Source organism: Chlamydomonas reinhardtii, chromosome 16 (assembly GCF_000002595.2).
Source record: "Chlamydomonas reinhardtii strain CC-503 cw92 mt+ chromosome 16, whole genome shotgun sequence".
Classification (NCBI taxonomy): Eukaryota; Viridiplantae; Chlorophyta; class Chlorophyceae; order Chlamydomonadales; family Chlamydomonadaceae; genus Chlamydomonas; species Chlamydomonas reinhardtii.
The window spans coordinates 4,959,084-4,977,420 of record NC_057019.1 but is presented as its reverse complement, the minus strand read 5'-3'; the positions used below and the strand labels follow the sequence as shown (position 1 = coordinate 4,977,420).

Here is an 18,337-nt window from a genome sequence, read left to right as displayed (position 1 = left end):
GACGCCTGCACGGATGGATGGCTGGGTCGGGTCAGCCGCGGGATGCGGGATGGCTGGGGTCATCAATGCGGGGATGGCTCGGACGGGTCGTCTCGGCAATGCTGGATGGACGCGCGGAAACTGTTCCATACCCTGGTTAGCCCCGGTCGGGTCGTCCCCAAATGGGCAGGTTATGTGGCCGGGGTATGCGCAACGGCTGGATGAGTCTCCGACCCCGATGCGCTGCATGGTCCGCCCAGACATCCTTCCCACCCTCCGCCTCACGCGTCATGGCCCATGGTGCACGTGGGACAGTGGGACACAGCCGCTTCATGCCAGACTGTACCACCCAGCCACTACAGCCTGGTTGTCTTATCAGCGCCGCATGCAGATTCTCGCGTTACGGTATAACACATAATTGCACACACATACACCGCAGATTGCCGCACTCGGTTCAATGCAACGTCACGAAGTCAAGCCACGAGACGGTTCCTGCAAACAGTGCAGCGCAACATTGAAACCCGCATGCAGCTAGCCCCTTATCTCCACCTGTTTGACATGCAGCCATGCTGTCAGCCGACAGCGGCGTTGCTCCGCGCCTCCACAACACAGTCATTCTCTTGTACGACAAAGGTAAGAACGTCCATCCACTGCACATGCAAAGGTTATAAGCCCTACTTCTACAGCAGAGCCGCACGCCTATCAATTCATTACGTCATGTCATCCTGTTGCCCCCATGCGTCGGGGGGCACACAACGCGCCTCATTAAAACGGGGCCGAACCCACCGCATCTGCATCGCCCGGCCCTCAACTCTTGCAGGTCACACGATCTCTCTGAAACCTGGGACAAACCGCAACACGGAAGCGTTCACCCAGACTGCGAACGTGCAACATGTCATGGTGTTAGTTCGACTACCGTAACGCTCATTTCAGTACACCGCCTAGTGTCTACCCCCTGCCTACCCATTAAACTCCCCTCACGCTTCATACAGATCTATACCACCGGTCGCCAGTCACGTCAGTCTCTGCCCCCGTCGCATCTATCAAACTAACATCGTACGACGCCGCCGTGTCTGTCCGGCTGCTGCGCGCCATGACCACCATCGGCACGTACCCGGGCGGGAGCCACACGGCCACGCTCGTCTCACGCACCGCCGTCCCGGGGAACTCGATGGCGTTGCGGATGGTCACGTCACCGAACGTGACACTGGTGCTCTGGTTCGTCTGCTCTACCACCTTCACGACCCACCGCGTCAGCGCCGCGGCGCGCTGAGGCGGGTACAAGAACCCGGCCGCGCGCACGTAGCGCGCACGCCACTCTATCTGGGGAGTGGGGCCCTTGGCGGGCTTGGGCCCAAGCGTGTACAAGGATGGCGGGGGCTTGCCAGGCAGGGGACCGGATAGGCCTACCGTGGGCGAGACCACGTTACCAAAGAGCGTGGGGTCGCTGGCAAAGGAAATGTTGTTCAGGACCAGCTTTGACAGGTACTCAACAGTGTCGTAGGGCGCCGTGGAGGTGGGGTTGTACACGTCGGCACGCAGGCCAGGGGACGTGGTGTCCACCTGCCGCAGCGACCAAGCGCTTGCACCCAGCGCGACTGCCTCGAAGCCACTGCTAGACTCCTGCAGCTGCATCAGGTGACGACCGGTGGCGGTGCTGGTGCCGTTGGAGGTGCCATTGGAAGTGGCTGTGGTGGTCCCGTTGGCAGCGGCCGTGGTGGTGCCATTTCCAGCGCCGCCAGTGCCGTTCAAGACAGGTGCGGGCGAGGGTGACGGGGCGGGCAGCGTTGCATTCGACGGCGCCGGCGACGCAACGGGTGCGGGTGACGTTGCATTGGAAGCAGTTGTAGTGTTAGATGCGTTGGACGCATTCGACGGCGCCGCATAGACGGGCGCCGGAGAAGGCACCGGCGAGGCCGCTGGCGCCGGTGAAGGGGACGGTGCGGGTGCGGACAGTGTCGCGTTTGTTGCTGTGGTGGCGTTGGTCGCGCTCGTGTTGAAGGTAGTGTTGGCAGGAGACGGGGCGGGGGCCGGCGCTGGCAGGGACTCGGCTGCCAGTTGGCCCGGGAAGGTGGGCCAGCTGGGCCGAGCGGGGCGGCTAGGGGCGGGGTAGGGTGGGCTGGGGATGGTGGCCGGGTCGATGGCGACGGCACTGTAGTCGAATGACACGGTCGCAGCGGTGCGCGCAGCCACCACGGGGATGGGAAGCAGTGTGTTGTTCATGTCGAGGTTGAGGGAGATGTTGGTGGCGGCGGCATTCACAATGCCCACCAGGGCTGTTGCGGCGCCCAGGCCGCGCCACTCCACCGCCAGCAGCTGGTAGTGGTCGTTGAGCTGTGTGACGTTGGGCGAGGAGGGCGGCTGGTTGGCTAAGCCGGCCGTCACCTCGAGGCGGAGAACCTGTGTGCGTGGTTGAGGGGCAACAGGCGGCGGCGGGCGGCTCAGAAGGCAGCATCGGGCAGGGCGGCAGCATGAGCGCGTTGAAGTGAATCACTCAGCCGACCCTATCAAGCCCTCAGGCTCCGGTGAGAGTGCATGTGAGCGAGCTGTAGCTGGTCCGCTGCTGCCCAGGATTCACCGTCTGGGCGCCCATGTAGGCGTAGATGTTGTTGTTGCTGAGGGGAAGCGCGGTGAAGCCTTGCCTGCAGGATGCACACGCGAGGGGTGTTGACACGACCCCAGCTGACGTGACGAAGACTCCGCGCGGTAGCACCGCACGTCTCATACGAACGCCGGCCAGGATGTCGGGTCATCAACCAAGGCAGGTATGCGCTGACACACCCTGCGCCAATGACTTACCCGAATCCGCGGCTGACGTACGTCCAGCAGCGCATGTACAGAGCCGCCAGCGCCGTGCCGGTGATGGTGGAGGAGTTGGGCCAGTTGACAATCGTGTCCGAGAAGCGGAACATGGCGGGGCCGATGCAGCCCGGCGACTTGTCCTCCGTGGGCGAGCAGCCGGTACGCAGGAAGTCGTCAAACATGGCACGGTTGTCCCTGGGGCCAGTCAGGTTCTTTTGAAGAGCCTGCAAGCAACGGCAAGCAGCAATCAGGCATGGTGAGGACCCGGGCGTGGAGGTGGGGGGGAACCGCAGGCACTGCTACATTCACCTGGTGCAGGCACGGCATCGCCAGGTGGCCGGCAGCAGCCCCGCAGCCCAGCAAGCAGCTGACTCCCCCTAATGCAGACACCAGAGGTACGTGAGCTGAATCCCCCGCATCCCTGGCGCGCTTACCCTCGGAGTGCTCGCCATGGCGGCAGGTAGGCGGAACTTGTACACGGGGGCCCCAACGCGGTTTGCGGATGGCCACACGTCGCACTGGAGGCCAGGCACGTAGCCTGCCACGCCGCTTGAAGGCTTCCAAAAGAGGTTGTTCATAACGTGCGTGCGGAGAGACACCGCCTCAGCGGTCGGGTTGGCGTCGCACGGCAGCCAGCCTAGCGTCAGCGGCGCGGCGGAGCTGTCCGCAGCTGCAAAGCGAACCACGATGTCGTGGGTGCCGGAGGTGTTGCCGAAGGCGATGCAGTCTGAGATTCGAGTGGTAGCGGCACCGGTGCTTGCCGGGTCGTACACATCCAGGATGCGGAGGTCGTTGACTGCCATCGAGCAGTAGGAGCAAGTCAGCTGCAGCCACGGGGCGGATGCCACAGCGACACGGCATCAGTGCGGCATCAGTACGGCATCAGTACGGCATCAGTGCGGCATCAGTACGGCATGCCAAGCTGTTAGGGCCACAACGATCGCAAGCAACGCCCAGACGCAAGCAATGCGCATCCCTGGACGCACCTTGAAGCGCATGGGCTTATCCGGCGCTGCCAGACGGGTGTGCGCGATACCGACCAGTGACTGCGGCACGCTCGCCGCCGCCACCACAGAGCTAGGGTACAGGTTCGCTCGCAGCGCTGTGGGGGTGGTGTAGTTGATGTCAGGCACAACGCTAGAGAAGTTGAAGGGCGAGTCCAGCTGAAGCGCGGACTCCAGGATGCTCGCAAGGCCCACCGTCGTTGCGTTCACGGGGCGCGTCAGCACCTGGATGGCAATTCAGGAGTGCGTTAAGCAGAGATCTCACGAGCACCCGTCTCCACTGCAAAACACATCCATCCTGCTGCAGCCACGCACCTGCCAGGTCGACGACAGCGCAATCTTGGGCGCCCAGTAGTAGTCCTTGGGAGGGACGGGCGTGGAAATGTAGAAGTTGGTCATGCGGGAAAAGGCTGAGGAGGATGCACCAGGCTGTCCGGTCGGCTCCGCCATCTGGATGTCGATTATGGCGCTCGGGTTGCGGTACCGCATCTCGAACTCATACCAGCCTGCAAGCCATGGCGCATACCGGAATTGCTTGTCGCAGGGGCAGCGAACTTACAGAGGACTGCGCAACCGCACATGAAGAGAAACACGCGCAAGCCTTCACGCCGACAGCTGTCCGCACCTCCGTTCGAGTTTAGCAGGTTGACGGCGCTGAGGTTGAGCGCCACCTGACCCACCAACACGCGGAGGTCGGCGGAGCTGGCGGTGGTGTTGATCTGGGCGGCGGTGGGTGACGGGCCGGCGGGGTTGAGAGGCGGGTTCAGTAAGTAACGGAGGGAGATGGTAAGCCAGACACACGCAGCGACCCCCTATGCACACCTGCATGGCGTACAGCCCGGTGAGGGGCAGGTACACAGACGCCTTCACGCGCAGCGTGGTGCCGGCGCCGAACTTGTAGCGCTCAAAGCGGGGCAGGCCGGGCTGCAGGGGCATAGGCACATGTAGTGCGGAGAGAGGTCGAGGAGCGGCGGGACAATTACGCACAGGGCGTGAACCACCCACTCTATATCCCATACCCAAGCCATCGCAGTCTTCGCCTTACGTCAGGCGCCTCGAACTGTGTGTGTTCGTTAATCCCCTCAGGCCCTCACCCGTGTGCTGACGCCCGTGACGGGCAGCTGGTCCCAGTCGTTGCGTTCCGTGATCCCGAAGTCGCCAGCATAGTACGTCTCATTGAAGCCGGTCACGAGTACCGACTGCGACGAGCGCACGAACGAGGCGTCGGTGACAATGCCTGCGCGGGCATTCCAGGGCACACCAGGACAATGCCAATGACTTGGTTACATCGCGGCAATGTGTACGAAGGGTTGAAGGGGTCGTCACCATTTGCCTTCGCAACCCCATCCTGCCCACTCACCCGCGACTCCCGAAAGCTTGGCCGTGGCCTGTAGCACCGCGCTCGCGGCGTTGACGCGGCGGCCGGTGGACACCGGCAGGCCGACCTTGGGGTCCGCCGACTCCACAATGATCTTCCGTGCCTCCTTGCCCTGTGGTACGTGGGATGTACGTGTTAAGTGGCGCACCACGACTGACGTGCCAGCCCAGCCCCAGCCCCAGGCCCCAGCCCACAGCCCCAGCCCCCGGCCCCCCGCCCCCGCCCCCGCCCCAGCCCCCAGCCCCCAGCCCCAGCCCCGCCCCTAGCCCCAGCCCCCGCCCCCCGCCCCAAGTCCCCAGCCCCAGTCCCAATGCCAAGCCGCCTGCGCACCTGGAAATAGTTGCCGGTGCCTGTGCCCAGCACCGAAAGCACCAGCGCGCCAATGCCGGACACCATGGGAGTGGCCATGGAGGAGCCGGTCTTGAGGTTCCAGCGCGTCATGCTGTTGCCGGCCACAGGCGGTGTGCTGGACATGATTAGGCGGCCGGGGGCGCCAATGTCCGCGTACTTGAGGCCAAAGTTGGAGCCCACGGGCTTGTTGTTGGCGATCTCTGCCCAGCGAACATCCTGTCATGTGGGTTGGTGTGCGGTGGGGTCAGGACTTGCAGAATGCGCAACACATCTAGCACGATGCAGAGCAGCTTCACTGCATGCACAGCATGTTTTCCTAGTAGGCATGCGCGCACTAACCCAGCCGCGAGCTTACGTCCTGGTTTGTGGCGGTGACACACAGCATGTTCTCCGGGAACTCCTTGGCCATGAAGCAGGGCATGTAGGTGGTGTTGTATTGGTCCAGCTGGTCCAAGTTGGTGTTCTCGTTGCCTGCAAATGTGCGAATGTGGTGACGCGGCAGAACCTGGCATGTCAGCGGGCGAATGCGGAAAGCCAGCTGGCCAGTGGCGGTGTGCTTGGCAACGTGGTGGCCTCACTCGCGATATCCCGCGAATATCCACACCGCCGTGTTGAGTACCGTAATTGTGGCAAACCACACCAGCGGCAAACCCACCTGCGGCGGCGATGATGAGCATGTTCTTGTCAACCATGGGCTGCAGCGCGGCGCGGTACAGGTTGCGCTCGGCCACGTACGCAGCCAGCTCGTCGGGCGAGATGGTTTTCATGTTGGGCTCGGCGGGGCCGAAGGAGCAGCTGACCACGTGCGCGCCCATGCGGTAGGCGTAGTCGTAGGCTTTGAGGATGTGTGCGGTGTAGAAGTTGTTGGAGGGCGTGGACACCTGCGGCGCGTCACAGCGAGGGGCATGCGGAGGAGTTACTGCGACTGCGACGTGCATGGCATGCCAACCTGTTGAGCGAGAGGCGCCCCTGGCGAGACACTCTTTGTGGCCCCGGCCAGCGTCATATGCACCTGAAGCCAAGGGGCTCACCTTCAGGCACATGATCTTCACGCGCGGCGCAATGCCCGAGATGCCCACGCCGTTATTGCGGACGGCGCCCACAATGCCGGCGCAGTGGCTGCCGTGCGTGCCCGTGTCCTGGGGGTCGGGCTTGGGGCCGCAGCCGTCGCTGGGGTAGTCATTTTCGCACGTGCCCGCAAAGTCGTATCCGTACACGTCGTCAATGAGGCCTGTGGTAGGGTTGCACAGTACGTATCAATGCAGAACAGCTCAGGCATGACTGTGCCTGCCCCTGGTATGACCGTTCGCATGAATGGCTATCCCCCTGGTATGCGTCCCGACTTCCGACTGCTGCCCCAAGCGCCAGCCCCAAGCGCCACGCTCCCGCCCCGCCCCGCCGCCCTGCCTCGCCCGGCCCCGCCGCCCAGCCCTCACCATTGCCGTCGTCATCTACGCCATTCCCCGGGATCTCCTTCGTGTTAATCCACAAGTTGTCCTTCAGGTCGGGGTGCTGTGGTAGCAGGGCATGTGGGGTATAGTTTGCGTCAGCAGGCATTCGGACGTCCTCAGTAACGTGCATGGGATTCGATGGCTTCCATTACCCACGCCAGAGCCGTGTCCTGCCCTCGCGCCTTCCCGACAAAGCGCCTTCTGACAACGCTCTGCTCTTGTGCCTGATTGGGATAGCACCAAGTATCCCACTGCTTTGCTGTTCGGCGGCCCTTCCATCCATGACGCCACACTCGCTCCACACCCTTAGCCCTGCCCACTCACAGTGAGGTCGCAGCCGGTGTCCACCACAGCCACGATGACCTCTGGTGTGCCTGTATGTGCAATAGGAGGGATGCAGCGTCAGGGCATAAGGTAGATTGGACTCGCAATGCACGGTGAAACCTCCACAGTCTGAACCCAGCCCTGTTGTGGGCTGGGGCTCTCTCCAGAGCCCGCCCTGGCCATGTCCTCTACAGTGCTGCCCGTGAGCTCATGTAGCCGACCCAGATGACCGTCCACAGCTCGGCTGCCCTTCAATCGGCTACCCCGCCCTCCAGTCCAGCCCCGCGCCTGCCTCCCCCGACGCAGCCCCTGCAAACGCGGCGCTGGCACCAGCGGCCCTTTTATTTCCCGACCCACCTCCCCCGCATGCAGCTGGCCTCTCGTACACCGCACAGCTCAAATCCAGACCCAGGCCTAGCTCACCCTGCGTCACATTCCACGCGTCCTTCGCCTTCACTATGCCCAGCGAGTACTGGTCCAGAGGGTCCGGCGCGCCCGGCACCACCGTCACAGACTGAAGGAACCGCCGCGGGTCCAGCGCCGACATGAAACGCCGGGTGCCCGGCACGCCCGCCTGGCTGGCGGCGCCCGCCAGCGCCGCAAGCGGGTCCTGCACTGGCGGCCTGCTTTGCGCTGAGTCCTGCAGAAGGTTCGAGAGGTCTGCGGGGGCAGCCGCGGGCAGAGGGAGGAGACGAAGGTACAGGTTGGACGAAGGGACTAGCGCCTGAAACCACTGGTGCTCGCTCGCATGCCAGGTGTCGCTACCTCAGCTGGTCGCGACATGGACTACCGGTACAACTTTATGAGCAATGATCCAAGGCCGCCGTGTAGCCCGGTCCACCCGCCAGCCACTTTGGGCCGAGCCTCCGCTCACGGCCTCCTGCCCCAGTCCTAGCAACCGCTCTCCCTGGCCCCAAACAGCTCCGCCGCACCTGGCTGCGACAGCAGAATCTTCTTCACCTCCTCCAGCACCTTGGCGTCAGAGAACGACACGATCTGCATGACCGCGGCGAAAGCGTGTAGCGGTCATGTGCTGATGGCCCAAGCCTGATGTCATGTACTGATGGCCCAAGCCTGATGTCATGTGCTGATGGCCCAAGCCTGATGTCATGTACTGATGGCCCAAGCCTTTGATGCCCCGGGCGGAGGGCCCAGCTCCCTTCCCAACCACGTCACGCAACTGGCAGCGCCTGGACCGGTTGGCAGCAGGCCCCACCCCGGACTTGCCGCCTCCCCTCGCACCTGGATCCCGCTCTTCAGCGCCACCTCCTCTAGGTAATCGTACAGCAGGGGCGGGATCTTTGACTTCACAGTCTTCCCGATTTGGTCAAAGTTGACAATGAGACGGTTGATAGACTCGGAGTCCGACGACTGCACACACGGTTGGGCGTAAAAGCAAAGCATGGAAAGAAGCTTTAACGTCAAGATCCAGTCATAGCGACAGGCGGCGTTGGGTTGCTGGGGCAAACGCAGAAGGCTTGGGGTGCCGGCGTCAATCCGCACCGGCCCCTCGTAACCCAACGCATGTTTGCTGTAAGCCCATGTGCAGACGCATAAGGGTTACCACCAAGCAGCAAGTAGCGCGTATGGGGCAGAAACCCGACGGAAACTTCGGTTGCCGCAGCCTCGGCACGCATGCCGCGTGCCGCCAACCCGCAGCCCCTTCAAGTGACATGCGCTCCTGGGCGCCCCGCACGCATGTCCATGGACGCAAGGATGCTTGCATCCTTACATATGGCGCTGGTCTGTGTCTGGCCTTCGGGCTATGCTAGCGCGGAAGCAGAATCTGCGACTGCCAAAGGAGTGACGCTGCGTCGGAGTCACCATCCCGCCCCGCGCGCGTGATACCCTGTCCCCTACACCCGTATCCCACCCTCAAATCATAGCTGATGCTTACGTCGCTTGGTCGACCAGCTCCGCAGCCAACGAGCACGCAGACCGGGGGCACTACCGCCACGAGCACTATACATGTAATCAGCAGGAAGACTAGGCAGCCGAATGTCCCTGGCTTTTGGTGAATCTGCGAGCAGCCGGAGACGCATGGGAGGGCGGGAGGTGCTCGGCGGGCGGAAGTCACATTCACATTCCCGCGAACCTGACACTTACCCATTCCCGTATGCCATTATGCGTCTGAGGTGTGTGCTCCTTAAGCTGCTGTAGCTTGTGCTCCAGCTTTTGCACTTTGGTATCAGAGTGAGAAGCATGGCTGGGGTCACCTAGCAACGGGTTCTGTGTGCCCTCTGCCATTGTGGGAGTCTTTAAGCTATTAGGCCTGCTCAAAAGGCCCAGCTGGGCAACGCATTCACGGTCAGTCTTCGCAGAGGCCTCTTTTCTGCAGCACTCGCAGTGCCCTCAAAAGCCACGGAAATTCAGAGGTGCTAATGTTTAAGTGATAAACTACGCAGCAAGTTACCTAGCTGCAGGTATAGACGCGGGGGACAGCAATGAATTTACAGTCGCCCGTCATTCGGAAGCCCATAGCAGCCCGCTCACAGGACTCACGTCCGTAAACGAGATGGGGTAGGAGTTAACACAAGAGGGTCATTCCTAACTATATGTATAGGCTTTGTCCCAGTCCTCTATAGAAGCACCGCTCGCTTTTGGCGGGCGTTGCCGGGCTGACTCCCTCAGCCGCGTGCCAAACCCTATGCTTGAAAGCACATAACGCCACTCGCATGCATACTATGCACGAAGCGACCATAGGGCGCTGGTGTCCTTCAGGTCTCGGATTCGGCCACGCCGTGTAGTTCTGCCGATGGTCCAGCCACCCGTGCATTGCAGGTGGTGCGACAAACCTTTAACAGGCGCGCGCCCACGGGGCGCGCCAGTACCACCCTATTCTGCAATAAACAACACAACATGACACGCAATTACACCCGTCAAAGTTCAGAGCTGAGCGTGCCAAACACCGGGCCGCCCAGCTTGTTCTCTCCCGCACCGAAAGCCGGCGTCACGGCCCTGGCCGTTAACACAGCGCCAGGAGCAGACAGGGGCGTTGACCGCGGCGTGACAGCGGCGAAGTAGGCGCCCCAGAAGCCGTACATGGCGGGGACCTGCAACAGGGGCAGCAATAGGGCGGGCCGCAGCAGGTCAGGCCCGTGAGTTCGTGATCCTTCTCTCTTGCTGAGGCGGCGAGGTAAATCTACAGGCGGTAGCGTCTTAAGCCGCGCTCAGCGTCACTCTTCTCTCCGCTTCAATAAACCATCAGGAGCCGGCAAGAGCACTGCATGTCACGAGGACTCCGATGGACTACTCTGCCAACAACCCAAGCTTGCCTGGAGTGTGAGTGAGGCCACGGGGATGCACAGCCACACCGGCAGCTTGACACCCGCCCGGGTGGTGGCCCGCACCAGCTGCTGCTCCGCCAACATCAGGGGCGCCTGCAGCAGCAGCGAGACCGAGAACTCATCACCGCAACACGTCCCTCCCAGCAAGAGGCTACCACGACAAGCTGAACACCGAGCCACGCAGGCACGCAGGCGCGTCCCCCGCTGCTTGTGTCCGGCGCGCGGTGACTCGCTCTCCACGCAGCCTTTGCCGCCCGCAGCCTCCCCCATAGGCCACACTTCCACACGCACCTGTATGGCGAAGAACCAGGTCTGCTTGCCCAGCTGTGAGGCGTCGCCGGTGCACACCCACAGGAGCACCTCGTGCATCAGGCCGCTCACGGCAAAGGTCGCGACCAGCGCCGCCAGCCGCGCCGCCGCCGACGGCCCGTCGCGGCGAGGCTTGTCGCGGCCGCTACGGTCGGTGGCCGCGTTAGCGGCAGTGCCAGTGTAACTTGCGGCGCCCGTCTCGCCGACGCGCTGCTTGGTGTCATCGCCGTCAGCATCAGCAGCCGACGGCGAGGGAGCATTTGCGGCAGCCTGGCTGGCGCTGTCAGAGGCCATGCTGGGGCTGCGAGGCGGGGGCCTCTCGCCGGTGGTCGGCGCGCTGCTGTCGTCACCGGGTGGGGCCCCAGCCGCGCCCGCTGGTGCCAGGTCCTCGCCGGCCGCAGGAGGTCGCGGCAGCGGCTTCGGCACAAGTCGGCCTGCGTCCGGCGGAGAGTGGGCAATCGAGTCCGAGTGACCCTCTGTCCAGCCATTCCAGGACCGGAGTAGTGGAGTACCCCATCCTTGCCATCACCCCCATCACTCCGGTTGGCCCACCTCGCAGCCCCATACTCGCACACTCTGGGTTGCGGGACCCACGCACCCTCCGTCACCGGCGCGAACACCAGGTGCTTGAGTGAGGCGGCGGCGGGCAGGTTCCAGCGGCGGCCCCAGAAGTCCGCCAGGCTGGTCTGCAGCCAGGGCCGGTTCCACGAGGGCGCAAGCACCAGGCCGTGCACAGCCACCACCAGCGCGGCGCAGGCGTTGGCCCACAGGCTGCAGTAGGCGCACACGCCGAAGGCTGTGGGCAAATTAGAAAGCGTGGCGGGGCGTGGAGGGGAGGTGTGTGGGAGAAGCAACGGCTTATAGTAATTGGTGTTGGTGCAGCAGGGACACATACGCAGTTGCGCACACATGCGCACCCCTGCTGCCCTGCACAAGCGTGTTCCAATCCCCCCCAACAGACCCGACAGTCTGCCAGCTTACCAGCCGCGTATGTCTTGGGGAAGAGTGGCACGGCCGGGTGCGTGAGCATGTACACCGCCAGAAGAGTGACAACTGCGGGGCATTGCACACACGTTCAAAGCTCGTCCACATTGCTTGCAGAGCCGCGCGGCGGGACCCTGCTCCTCGCATAGCTAGCGCTAATGTTAAGGGTGACCCACGCTCACCCAGGTTCTCCGGCAGGCGCCACAACAGGTAGTCAAGAGCCTTGCGCAATCGTGCCCAGCCACATGTGGGCTCCAAAGCAACGGTACCGCCCGGACCTGCGCACACTCGAATGACGAGTGTTTACGTGTGCTTACACGGGCGGGCCGCGGGCGTCACGGCCAGCATAGCGCAGCCACTGCCGCTTTGAAACCACAATCCCATGCATGATCATCCCACCCCAACGGCCCCAACCCACCCGTCACTGGAATGACGGGCCACAGCAGCAGCGCACAGAACTGGCCCAGGCTCAGTTGCCGCAGCGACGCCGCCAGCGGGCCGCGGCCGCAGCCCAGAGCCAACAGCTTGAATGTGGCGAGCCTGGGCGGCGGTGCAGGGAGCAGGGGGCAATTGGTGACAAATGCCAGTGGGCGTGTAAAGGGCGCATTGGACCAGCGAACACGGAGATTGGCGTCGCTGTCAACTGGCCCTGGCTCCCCATAGGCTGCCCTCCTCCTCGCGGCCTCGCCTACCCACCACATGAGCATGGCGGCGGCACTGGCGCGGCTGGCGCTCTGCACCTCGAAGGCGAGCGGCGCGGCAAAGAACAGCGCCGCGGCGGGCAGCAGCAGCAGCAGGCGGGCCGGGCCTTCGGGAAGGGGTTGGCGGGGAGGCGGGGCGGGGCGGGGCGGGGCCGGTGGTGCAGTGCTACATAAATATGACAATGGCGCAGCTGCAACGTGGCATTTGACTAGTGTTGCGGAACTAATGCGAACAATGCCAGGTCTCGCTGCGGCTGTGTACCTGGGGGCGTTCGCAGGCAAATGGCGCGGGACATTGTTGCCGCGCCCACGCACGCAAGCCCCACACCGACGACAGCGACCGCCCAGCTAGGCATCTTGTGCGACACGTTGGCGTTTGGCGGTGCCTCGCGGGCCGCTGCGGGTCGACCGCGGGGCGGGACAGCGGGACGTCAGAGCTTGCGCAAGCGGCCCGCGGTTCGCTTTGCTTCCGTGCTTGTCAACCCACGGTCGTCGGCCCTTACATGCAAGCTTGTGTTGTGTGCTGAATGAGCCTGGGCTTTCGGGCTCGGTTCAGGGTAAACGCAAGCTCGGATGCAAAGCGTGCGATCCTGCCATTCTAAAATCCAAGCCCGCTCACGCTTGACATGCATTTGATACATGTCAAACTTATTGTAAACTACGCATTTTGAGCAGCGACCTTGGGCAACAAACACCGTGGAACAATTTTTGCGACCTGTATGGAATTGTCTTCCCGGACGTGCCGATCCATCATTTAGCGTGTCTTCTATTGTTCGGGAGTCTGCAAGTATGGGCGGCGAACTTGCGGAGCGCAAAGGTGGGCCCGAAACGACTGGAAGCCTTCTCGCTCTGGCCCAAATCATCCACTGAGAAATCTTCAATGCATTCGTGCTCGCAGCCTCCTCAGCTTCGGCGGGACCCCGCGTTGTGCAAATGCGGAGAGAGGCCATTCCAGCCGAGCTGCTCCTGGTAAAAGAGGATCCCAGCAAACTGCCTGCCGGAGTATTGCAGACGCGGGAGCAGCTGAAGCAGGCACAGCGGGACATCAATTGGGCGGGGAAACGGGAGCAGGTCTTCGCAGCGGTAGCGGCGGGGTGGCACCTTGCGTCCTTCGCGCTGAACCTGGCTTTCTGGGGTGTCGAGGGCATGCCTCCGGACCGCTACTGGCCCACCAGCCCACGGTAAGCATGTTGCAGGGGGTGGGAAGATGTGCTGTATGGGTGCGCAAGCTGGGGCAGGCGCCGTGGGTTTGGTTCGACACGCCAGGGTCGGGGGGGTGGGGTGAGGCGTGCAAGGGAGTTGCCCCGGACTAGGCTGTCACAGGCCGGCATGGCAATGTGGCAATACGGTAGTGCAGACACCAGACAGCCTATCTCCTGCGAGGTCCCAGCACTGTGAAGGCCATGCCCGGCTGCTTCAGACCCTGCCCACAACACGCCCGCCCCCACCCCCGCACATAGCGGCCCACGCCTCTCATGCCCCTCCCCGCCCGCTCCTCTCGCTGTCTCGCAGCATCCGGCTCCAGATCCGGCCCGGGCGGTACGGCAACATGGACGGCGGGCAGCGCGTTTACATGGACTACCTGGCCAGGTCGGAGGGTGTGCCGCTCAACTAGAGGCGCAGGGGGCGCGGATGTGCCGGGGGCGGCGGAGGCGCAGGCGCGGAGGCGCTGGGGGGCAGGCGTGGCGGCTGCTGGAGAGAGGAGTGGAATCAGCGAGTGGGCAGCATGGCGAAGGCGTGGGCGCAGCACAGGGGGGCGGTTCTGTGGACGCAGGGCGTGTCGAAATGGTGGGCACTGGCGAGCGCAGGCAGGCGGGCAACGGCGAGGCGCGGGTGCGGGTGTCGCGGAAGAGCCGGCGGAGGGGGCCGCAGCTGGCCGGCGCGTCCTACGCAGTGTGAAAGGGGCGCGGACTGTAGCAGCAGAGGGCGCAATGCTTGCGAAGCCGGCGCTTTGTTGACAGCTTGTCAGGCAGTAGGCGGCGGTGATACTTGAACTGGTGCGGGCTGCGGAATGCAACCGCGGGGCATTGAAGCCCCTGCGGGCACCCACAGATGGTGGCAGGATGAATCGGCATGGCGTAGATCGGTAGATGCGGGGGCGGATGCCTTGGTAATTGCCCACCGCCCGGTGCCCGCTGGTAGGACTGATGGAACCAATAAGCGGTAAGCCTAAGGTTGCGCACAGACAATGACTGGCTCAGCCGACTGTATGACTGGGATGTGCACGAGTGGCGCAGCCATGACGCGGGACCGCCTGGATGGCCACAATTGGTCATCGCGGCTTTTAATTGCATATTTGCATATGCGTGTGACCTGCAATCCGTGTACCGTATGTTCAGCGGGGGCAATCCTATCGTGTTGCTCGATTGCCTTAGTCCACCGGCCACCGTAACCGCCGCTCCCTGAAGCTTCCAGAACACCTTAGCCCTTGTCGACCTGCGCCTTCAGATTATTGTAGACAGTAATCCCTTCGGCAACAGGCTCCCGGGCTGAGCTTCTCTGACCAGCACCGGGCGAGCGCACCAGATGCACCACACCACCTCTGCCACACGCACTTCCCTACGGAGGGCGCGCATCACTCGGACGCCACACGCCAACCAACAAGTCGTATCAGCAGCAACGTAGCAGCAACCTTGACAGCGTGTCTCCCAATGCTCACACCTATGCTGCGGTGCGCTGCGCCTTACGCCTACCTGCCTATTGCCGCGACTCGCCTGTCGCCTTGGGCCACACCACTGCAAGATTGCCCACGTGTCGCCGCCCAAAGCGTATGCTCACTGGCCCAACCGCTGCTTCATCTTGTAGCATTTTGCGCAAGCGCACAACAACCAGCAACACCCTGTCATTCACAGCAGCTCGCAATCCCTGCACACGCGCTGGTTTGCTCAACGCCAACACTTGCCAGCCAACGCGCAGCGCTCAACGCAAACCTCCATGCGTCGGACCGTTTCTCTTACGTCTCCCCACAGCTCCGCCCACCGCTGCCAGCCAATGCCACCCCAACTTCGCCATGCGCCCAATCGCACATACTCAATGCCGTACTACCATCCCAAACTCACGCCAACAACCGCGCAGGTGTTCCCACTGGGCCTACCTGCCCCAAACCGCGCCCTGCCGCGTGGCGAGGCCTCTACACCGCGGGCTGCGCCGGCACGCCGGCGATCTCGGCGCTGGCGTCCCACAGCTCCGCCGCCAGCTTGGCGTCGTAGCTCTGTGTGGCGGAGCGCACCGGCCTGGTGGCGCCGCCCAGCATCCCGCCGCTCAGCTTGCGCAGCGGCCAGTCCCACAGGCTGGTGAACAGCGTGGACAGGCCCCACAGGGTGCCCTTGATCTGCGGGCCGGAGGGGCAGGGAAGAGCGACAGGCGGAAGCGGGCGAGTTCGGTGTTGCTGACATACGGTGGAGAGGCTGGGGGTGGCATGTTGTGGTGTTCAGGACACAGCGGCTAACCTGGGTGGGTGTAAAAGGATGCGTGCGGCAGACACACGTAGCGTGTGTGGCAAGACAAGCCTCTTATGCATGCAACCTTGCGGGCCCCACCTGCTGCCCGGTGCCGAACCCCTTGCCGGTGTAGCCGTCCAGGTTACACAGCGTGGGCGCCGTGAACAGGCCGCGAGAGTAGTACCTGCGGCGTCCGCAAATGTTTAAGACTGCAGCATGCAGGGTCCAGGCCCCAAGGCCACCAACACAATGACAGGTTGAGCTTGCAGCTCGCGCTGTCTGCCCATGCCGGATTACCTGGCCATAGGGCATCCCACTGCTCGCCGCCCCGAGCCCGGCATCCAGCCCCACGCCCAGCCTCCCGCCCACCCCACCCCGCCCGCACCCACCGCAGGTCGTCTGCGGGCAGCACCGGCGTGCCGTTGACGGTGCGGCGGTCCTTGGCCCAGTCCACGGTGGCGGCGTGGATGACGGCCTTGGCGCCGTCCACAGGCGGGCTGTAGCACATGTCGATGATGGTCCTGGAGGGCGGGAAGGCGGGCGGGAAGGCGGGCCGGGCAGGGGGTGAGGAGTGCAAGGGCACGAGGAGGAGGAGGGTCTGACGCGCGGTGCGGCACGGGCTGTCGGCGATCCAGGTCACACGCTGCGCCGGACTTCAGGCATGCTGTGGACACGCGCGGGCGCGGGGAAAGCACGCGCAGGCCCAGTGGCACGCAGCCCAGTCACGGGGCCGCAGCCGCCACACACGTGGCGAGACACATCACGCTAGCGCACTCACTTCTTCCAGCCCTTCTTGAACATGGGACTGGTGTCCCAGATGTGCGAGCGCACGCCGCCAGGGTCCGCGGCACACGAGGTGACGCCGTGGTTGCCCAGCCGCCGCTGCAGCTCGTACGCGAACAGCACGTTGGCCACTGCAAGGTGGGAGGTAGCACACACATGGGACACATGAGAGCACAGCGTGGACACGGGCACAGAAGCTGCGGCGCGGGCAACAACGTTGCAGACCCCCAGACTGTCAGGGCGCGTCAGTCACAGGCCCGGCTGCTGCTGCCGCTAGCGCGCTGTTAGGGCGTACAGGTTCTGAAGGAGTGTGCGGCCGCAGCCGCAGCCCCAGCCTCAGCACCCCCTTTAGTTTGGGCTGGTATCTACAACCCTTCCCCCTGCTGCTCACGCTTGGAGTGCTGGTAGTAGCCGGAGCGCCAGTCCGTGAGGAAGGCCTTTGCGTCCTTCATGACCGTGGTGCGGTGCGTCACCGACGCCACCGTCACCACACGCGCCTTGCTGGCCACCAGCTTCTTCTCCAGCAGCCGCGTGAGCGTGTAGGGGCCCAGGTGGTTGGTCTGCGCGCGCGGCGCGTGGCGTGGCGTGGCAGTCGGTGGGTTCAGCGGGTCGCAAGTGTTGCATTATGTCTGTGTGCGAGTGCCGGGCGCACGGCACGAAGCGCAGCGCCACGCGGCACGCTCCGACAGCCCCTCACGGCCGCACCCCACCCCGCGCGTTACCCCGGCTTGCCCTCGCACCTGGGCGATGCCGCCCACACCCTCCGGCGTCATGGTGCGCTGCATGAAGGACACACCAGCGTTGTTGACCAGGATGTCGAGCTTCGGGAACGTCTTGTTGACCCAGTCCGCGAACTCCTTCACACTCTTCTGGGACAGAAGGTCCAGGGACGGCCCGACCACCAGCTTGGCGCCGGGGTACCGCTCCTGGATCTGCTTCACCACATCCTCCGCAGCTTTAGTGTTGCGCACGCCCAGAATCACGTTCGCCCCCCGACCTGTCCAAGAAGGCGCGGGAATTTCGCCAGTTGAGAGTTCAGCAGGTTGACCGCTACCAGGTGGACATCGGATTGCTGAATGTTATGAAAAGTGCGTTCCATGGCGATCTAAGCTCACTTGCCAACGCCGCGGCGGTTTCGAGGCCGATGCCGCTGGTTGCGCCGGTCACAAGGGCAGTCTTGCCCTCTAGGTCTTGTGTGGACATTATGGCTGCCTACAAATTGAAGCGTGCGAGCACTAGGCTGACCTAGCCAGGCACGGTCCAAGCGCAAAACTGATGCAAGGATGTTGCAGGCGTTTCTCAGTGGTAAGCAAGTGAAGTCCAGAGTGTATTTACTTAAGGTTGTGCGCGCGGAGAGGACTCGATGGGGCGGTCGGGCGGGCGTTCGCGGGAACGGAATTGGGGCCGAGGTTGGTCCGCTGCTCGCAGCCTTGGCCGCAGCCGTCTTCGCGCTGTCCCACCCGGGTGGTTCCTCCCGCCATGCCGCCAACAAGGACCGCTGAGCAAGTCAGCTGAGCGCTAGATGGCAGCGCACAAAGGCCTGA

At 63.6% G+C, this 18,337-nt stretch overlaps 4 protein-coding genes across 4 annotated transcripts; 1 reads left to right on the top strand and 3 right to left on the bottom strand.

Annotated features, from left to right (window-relative positions):
• Positions 1–79: 79 nt before the first annotated feature.
• Positions 80–9,721, bottom strand: CHLRE_16g685250v5 (uncharacterized protein). Its single transcript, XM_043071535.1, has 21 exons — positions 9,396–9,721; positions 9,187–9,309; positions 8,532–8,660; positions 8,222–8,285; positions 7,713–7,949; positions 7,290–7,339; positions 6,951–7,026; positions 6,546–6,745; positions 6,170–6,395; positions 5,870–5,985; positions 5,494–5,730; positions 5,146–5,275; positions 4,880–5,022; positions 4,608–4,709; positions 4,411–4,504; positions 4,101–4,291; positions 3,768–4,010; positions 3,216–3,605; positions 2,779–3,005; positions 2,558–2,621; positions 80–2,379 (listed from the first exon to the last, which is right to left on the bottom strand). The coding sequence occupies exons 1-21, from the start codon at positions 9,534–9,536 to the stop codon at positions 964–966; spliced, it is 4,599 nt and encodes a 1,532-aa protein (XP_042915943.1). The 5' UTR covers positions 9,537–9,721; the 3' UTR covers positions 80–963.
• Positions 9,722–9,799: 78 nt separating this feature from the next.
• On the bottom strand, positions 9,800–13,121 carry CHLRE_16g685300v5 (uncharacterized protein). The gene is made up of 9 exons (XM_043071537.1): positions 12,833–13,121; positions 12,566–12,677; positions 12,288–12,409; positions 12,052–12,147; positions 11,867–11,938; positions 11,484–11,681; positions 10,868–11,319; positions 10,565–10,669; positions 9,800–10,342 (listed from the first exon to the last, which is right to left on the bottom strand). Exons 1-9 carry the CDS (start codon positions 12,864–12,866, stop codon positions 10,169–10,171), a joined length of 1,365 nt encoding a protein of 454 aa, XP_042915942.1. The 5' UTR covers positions 12,867–13,121; the 3' UTR covers positions 9,800–10,168.
• Positions 13,122–13,228: 107 nt separating this feature from the next.
• CHLRE_16g685350v5 (uncharacterized protein) lies at positions 13,229–14,847 on the top strand. The gene is made up of 3 exons (XM_001691881.2): positions 13,229–13,387; positions 13,469–13,751; positions 14,083–14,847. Exons 1-3 carry the CDS (start codon positions 13,360–13,362, stop codon positions 14,183–14,185), a joined length of 414 nt encoding a protein of 137 aa, XP_001691933.1. The 5' UTR covers positions 13,229–13,359; the 3' UTR covers positions 14,186–14,847.
• Position 14,848: 1 nt separating this feature from the next.
• Positions 14,849–18,121, bottom strand: CHLRE_16g685400v5 (uncharacterized protein). The gene is made up of 7 exons (XM_001692039.2): positions 17,909–18,121; positions 17,534–17,790; positions 17,185–17,353; positions 16,789–16,924; positions 16,400–16,531; positions 16,110–16,194; positions 14,849–15,901 (listed from the first exon to the last, which is right to left on the bottom strand). Exons 1-7 carry the CDS (start codon positions 17,994–17,996, stop codon positions 15,701–15,703), a joined length of 1,068 nt encoding a protein of 355 aa, XP_001692091.1. The 5' UTR covers positions 17,997–18,121; the 3' UTR covers positions 14,849–15,700.
• Positions 18,122–18,337: the final 216 nt, after the last annotated feature.

Excerpts from the sequence above, each read along its gene's own strand:
- CHLRE_16g685250v5 (XM_043071535.1), bottom strand. The coding sequence starts at position 9,536 with ATGGCAGAGGGCACACAGAACCCGTTGCTAGGTGACCCCAGCCATGCT. Across the intron at positions 9,310-9,395 it reads ATAATGGCATACGGGAATGG|ATTCACCAAAAGCCAGGGAC; the intron begins GTAAGTGTCAGG and ends GGCTGCTCGCAG. Across the intron at positions 4,011-4,100 it reads CGCTGTCGTCGACCTGGCAG|GTGCTGACGCGCCCCGTGAA; the intron begins GTGCGTGGCTGC and ends ATTGCCATCCAG.
- CHLRE_16g685350v5 (XM_001691881.2), top strand. The coding sequence starts at position 13,360 with ATGGGCGGCGAACTTGCGGAGCGCAAAG. Across the intron at positions 13,388-13,468 it reads CGAACTTGCGGAGCGCAAAG|CCTCCTCAGCTTCGGCGGGA; the intron begins GTGGGCCCGAAA and ends TCGTGCTCGCAG. Across the intron at positions 13,752-14,082 it reads TACTGGCCCACCAGCCCACG|CATCCGGCTCCAGATCCGGC; the intron begins GTAAGCATGTTG and ends GCTGTCTCGCAG.
- CHLRE_16g685300v5 (XM_043071537.1), bottom strand. The coding sequence starts at position 12,866 with ATGTCCCGCGCCATTTGCCTGCGAACGCCCCCAG. Across the intron at positions 10,670-10,867 it reads CCTGGTTCTTCGCCATACAG|GCGCCCCTGATGTTGGCGGA; the intron begins GTGCGTGTGGAA and ends CTGCTGCTGCAG. Across the intron at positions 10,343-10,564 it reads TGGCCTCACTCACACTCCAG|GTCCCCGCCATGTACGGCTT; the intron begins GCAAGCTTGGGT and ends CCCCTGTTGCAG.
- CHLRE_16g685400v5 (XM_001692039.2), bottom strand. The coding sequence starts at position 17,996 with ATGTCCACACAAGACCTAGAGGGCAAGACTGCCCTTGTGACCGGCGCA. Across the intron at positions 17,354-17,533 it reads GTGTGGGCGGCATCGCCCAG|ACCAACCACCTGGGCCCCTA; the intron begins GTGCGAGGGCAA and ends CCGCGCGCGCAG. Across the intron at positions 16,925-17,184 it reads CTACTACCAGCACTCCAAGC|TGGCCAACGTGCTGTTCGCG; the intron begins GTGAGCAGCAGG and ends CCCACCTTGCAG.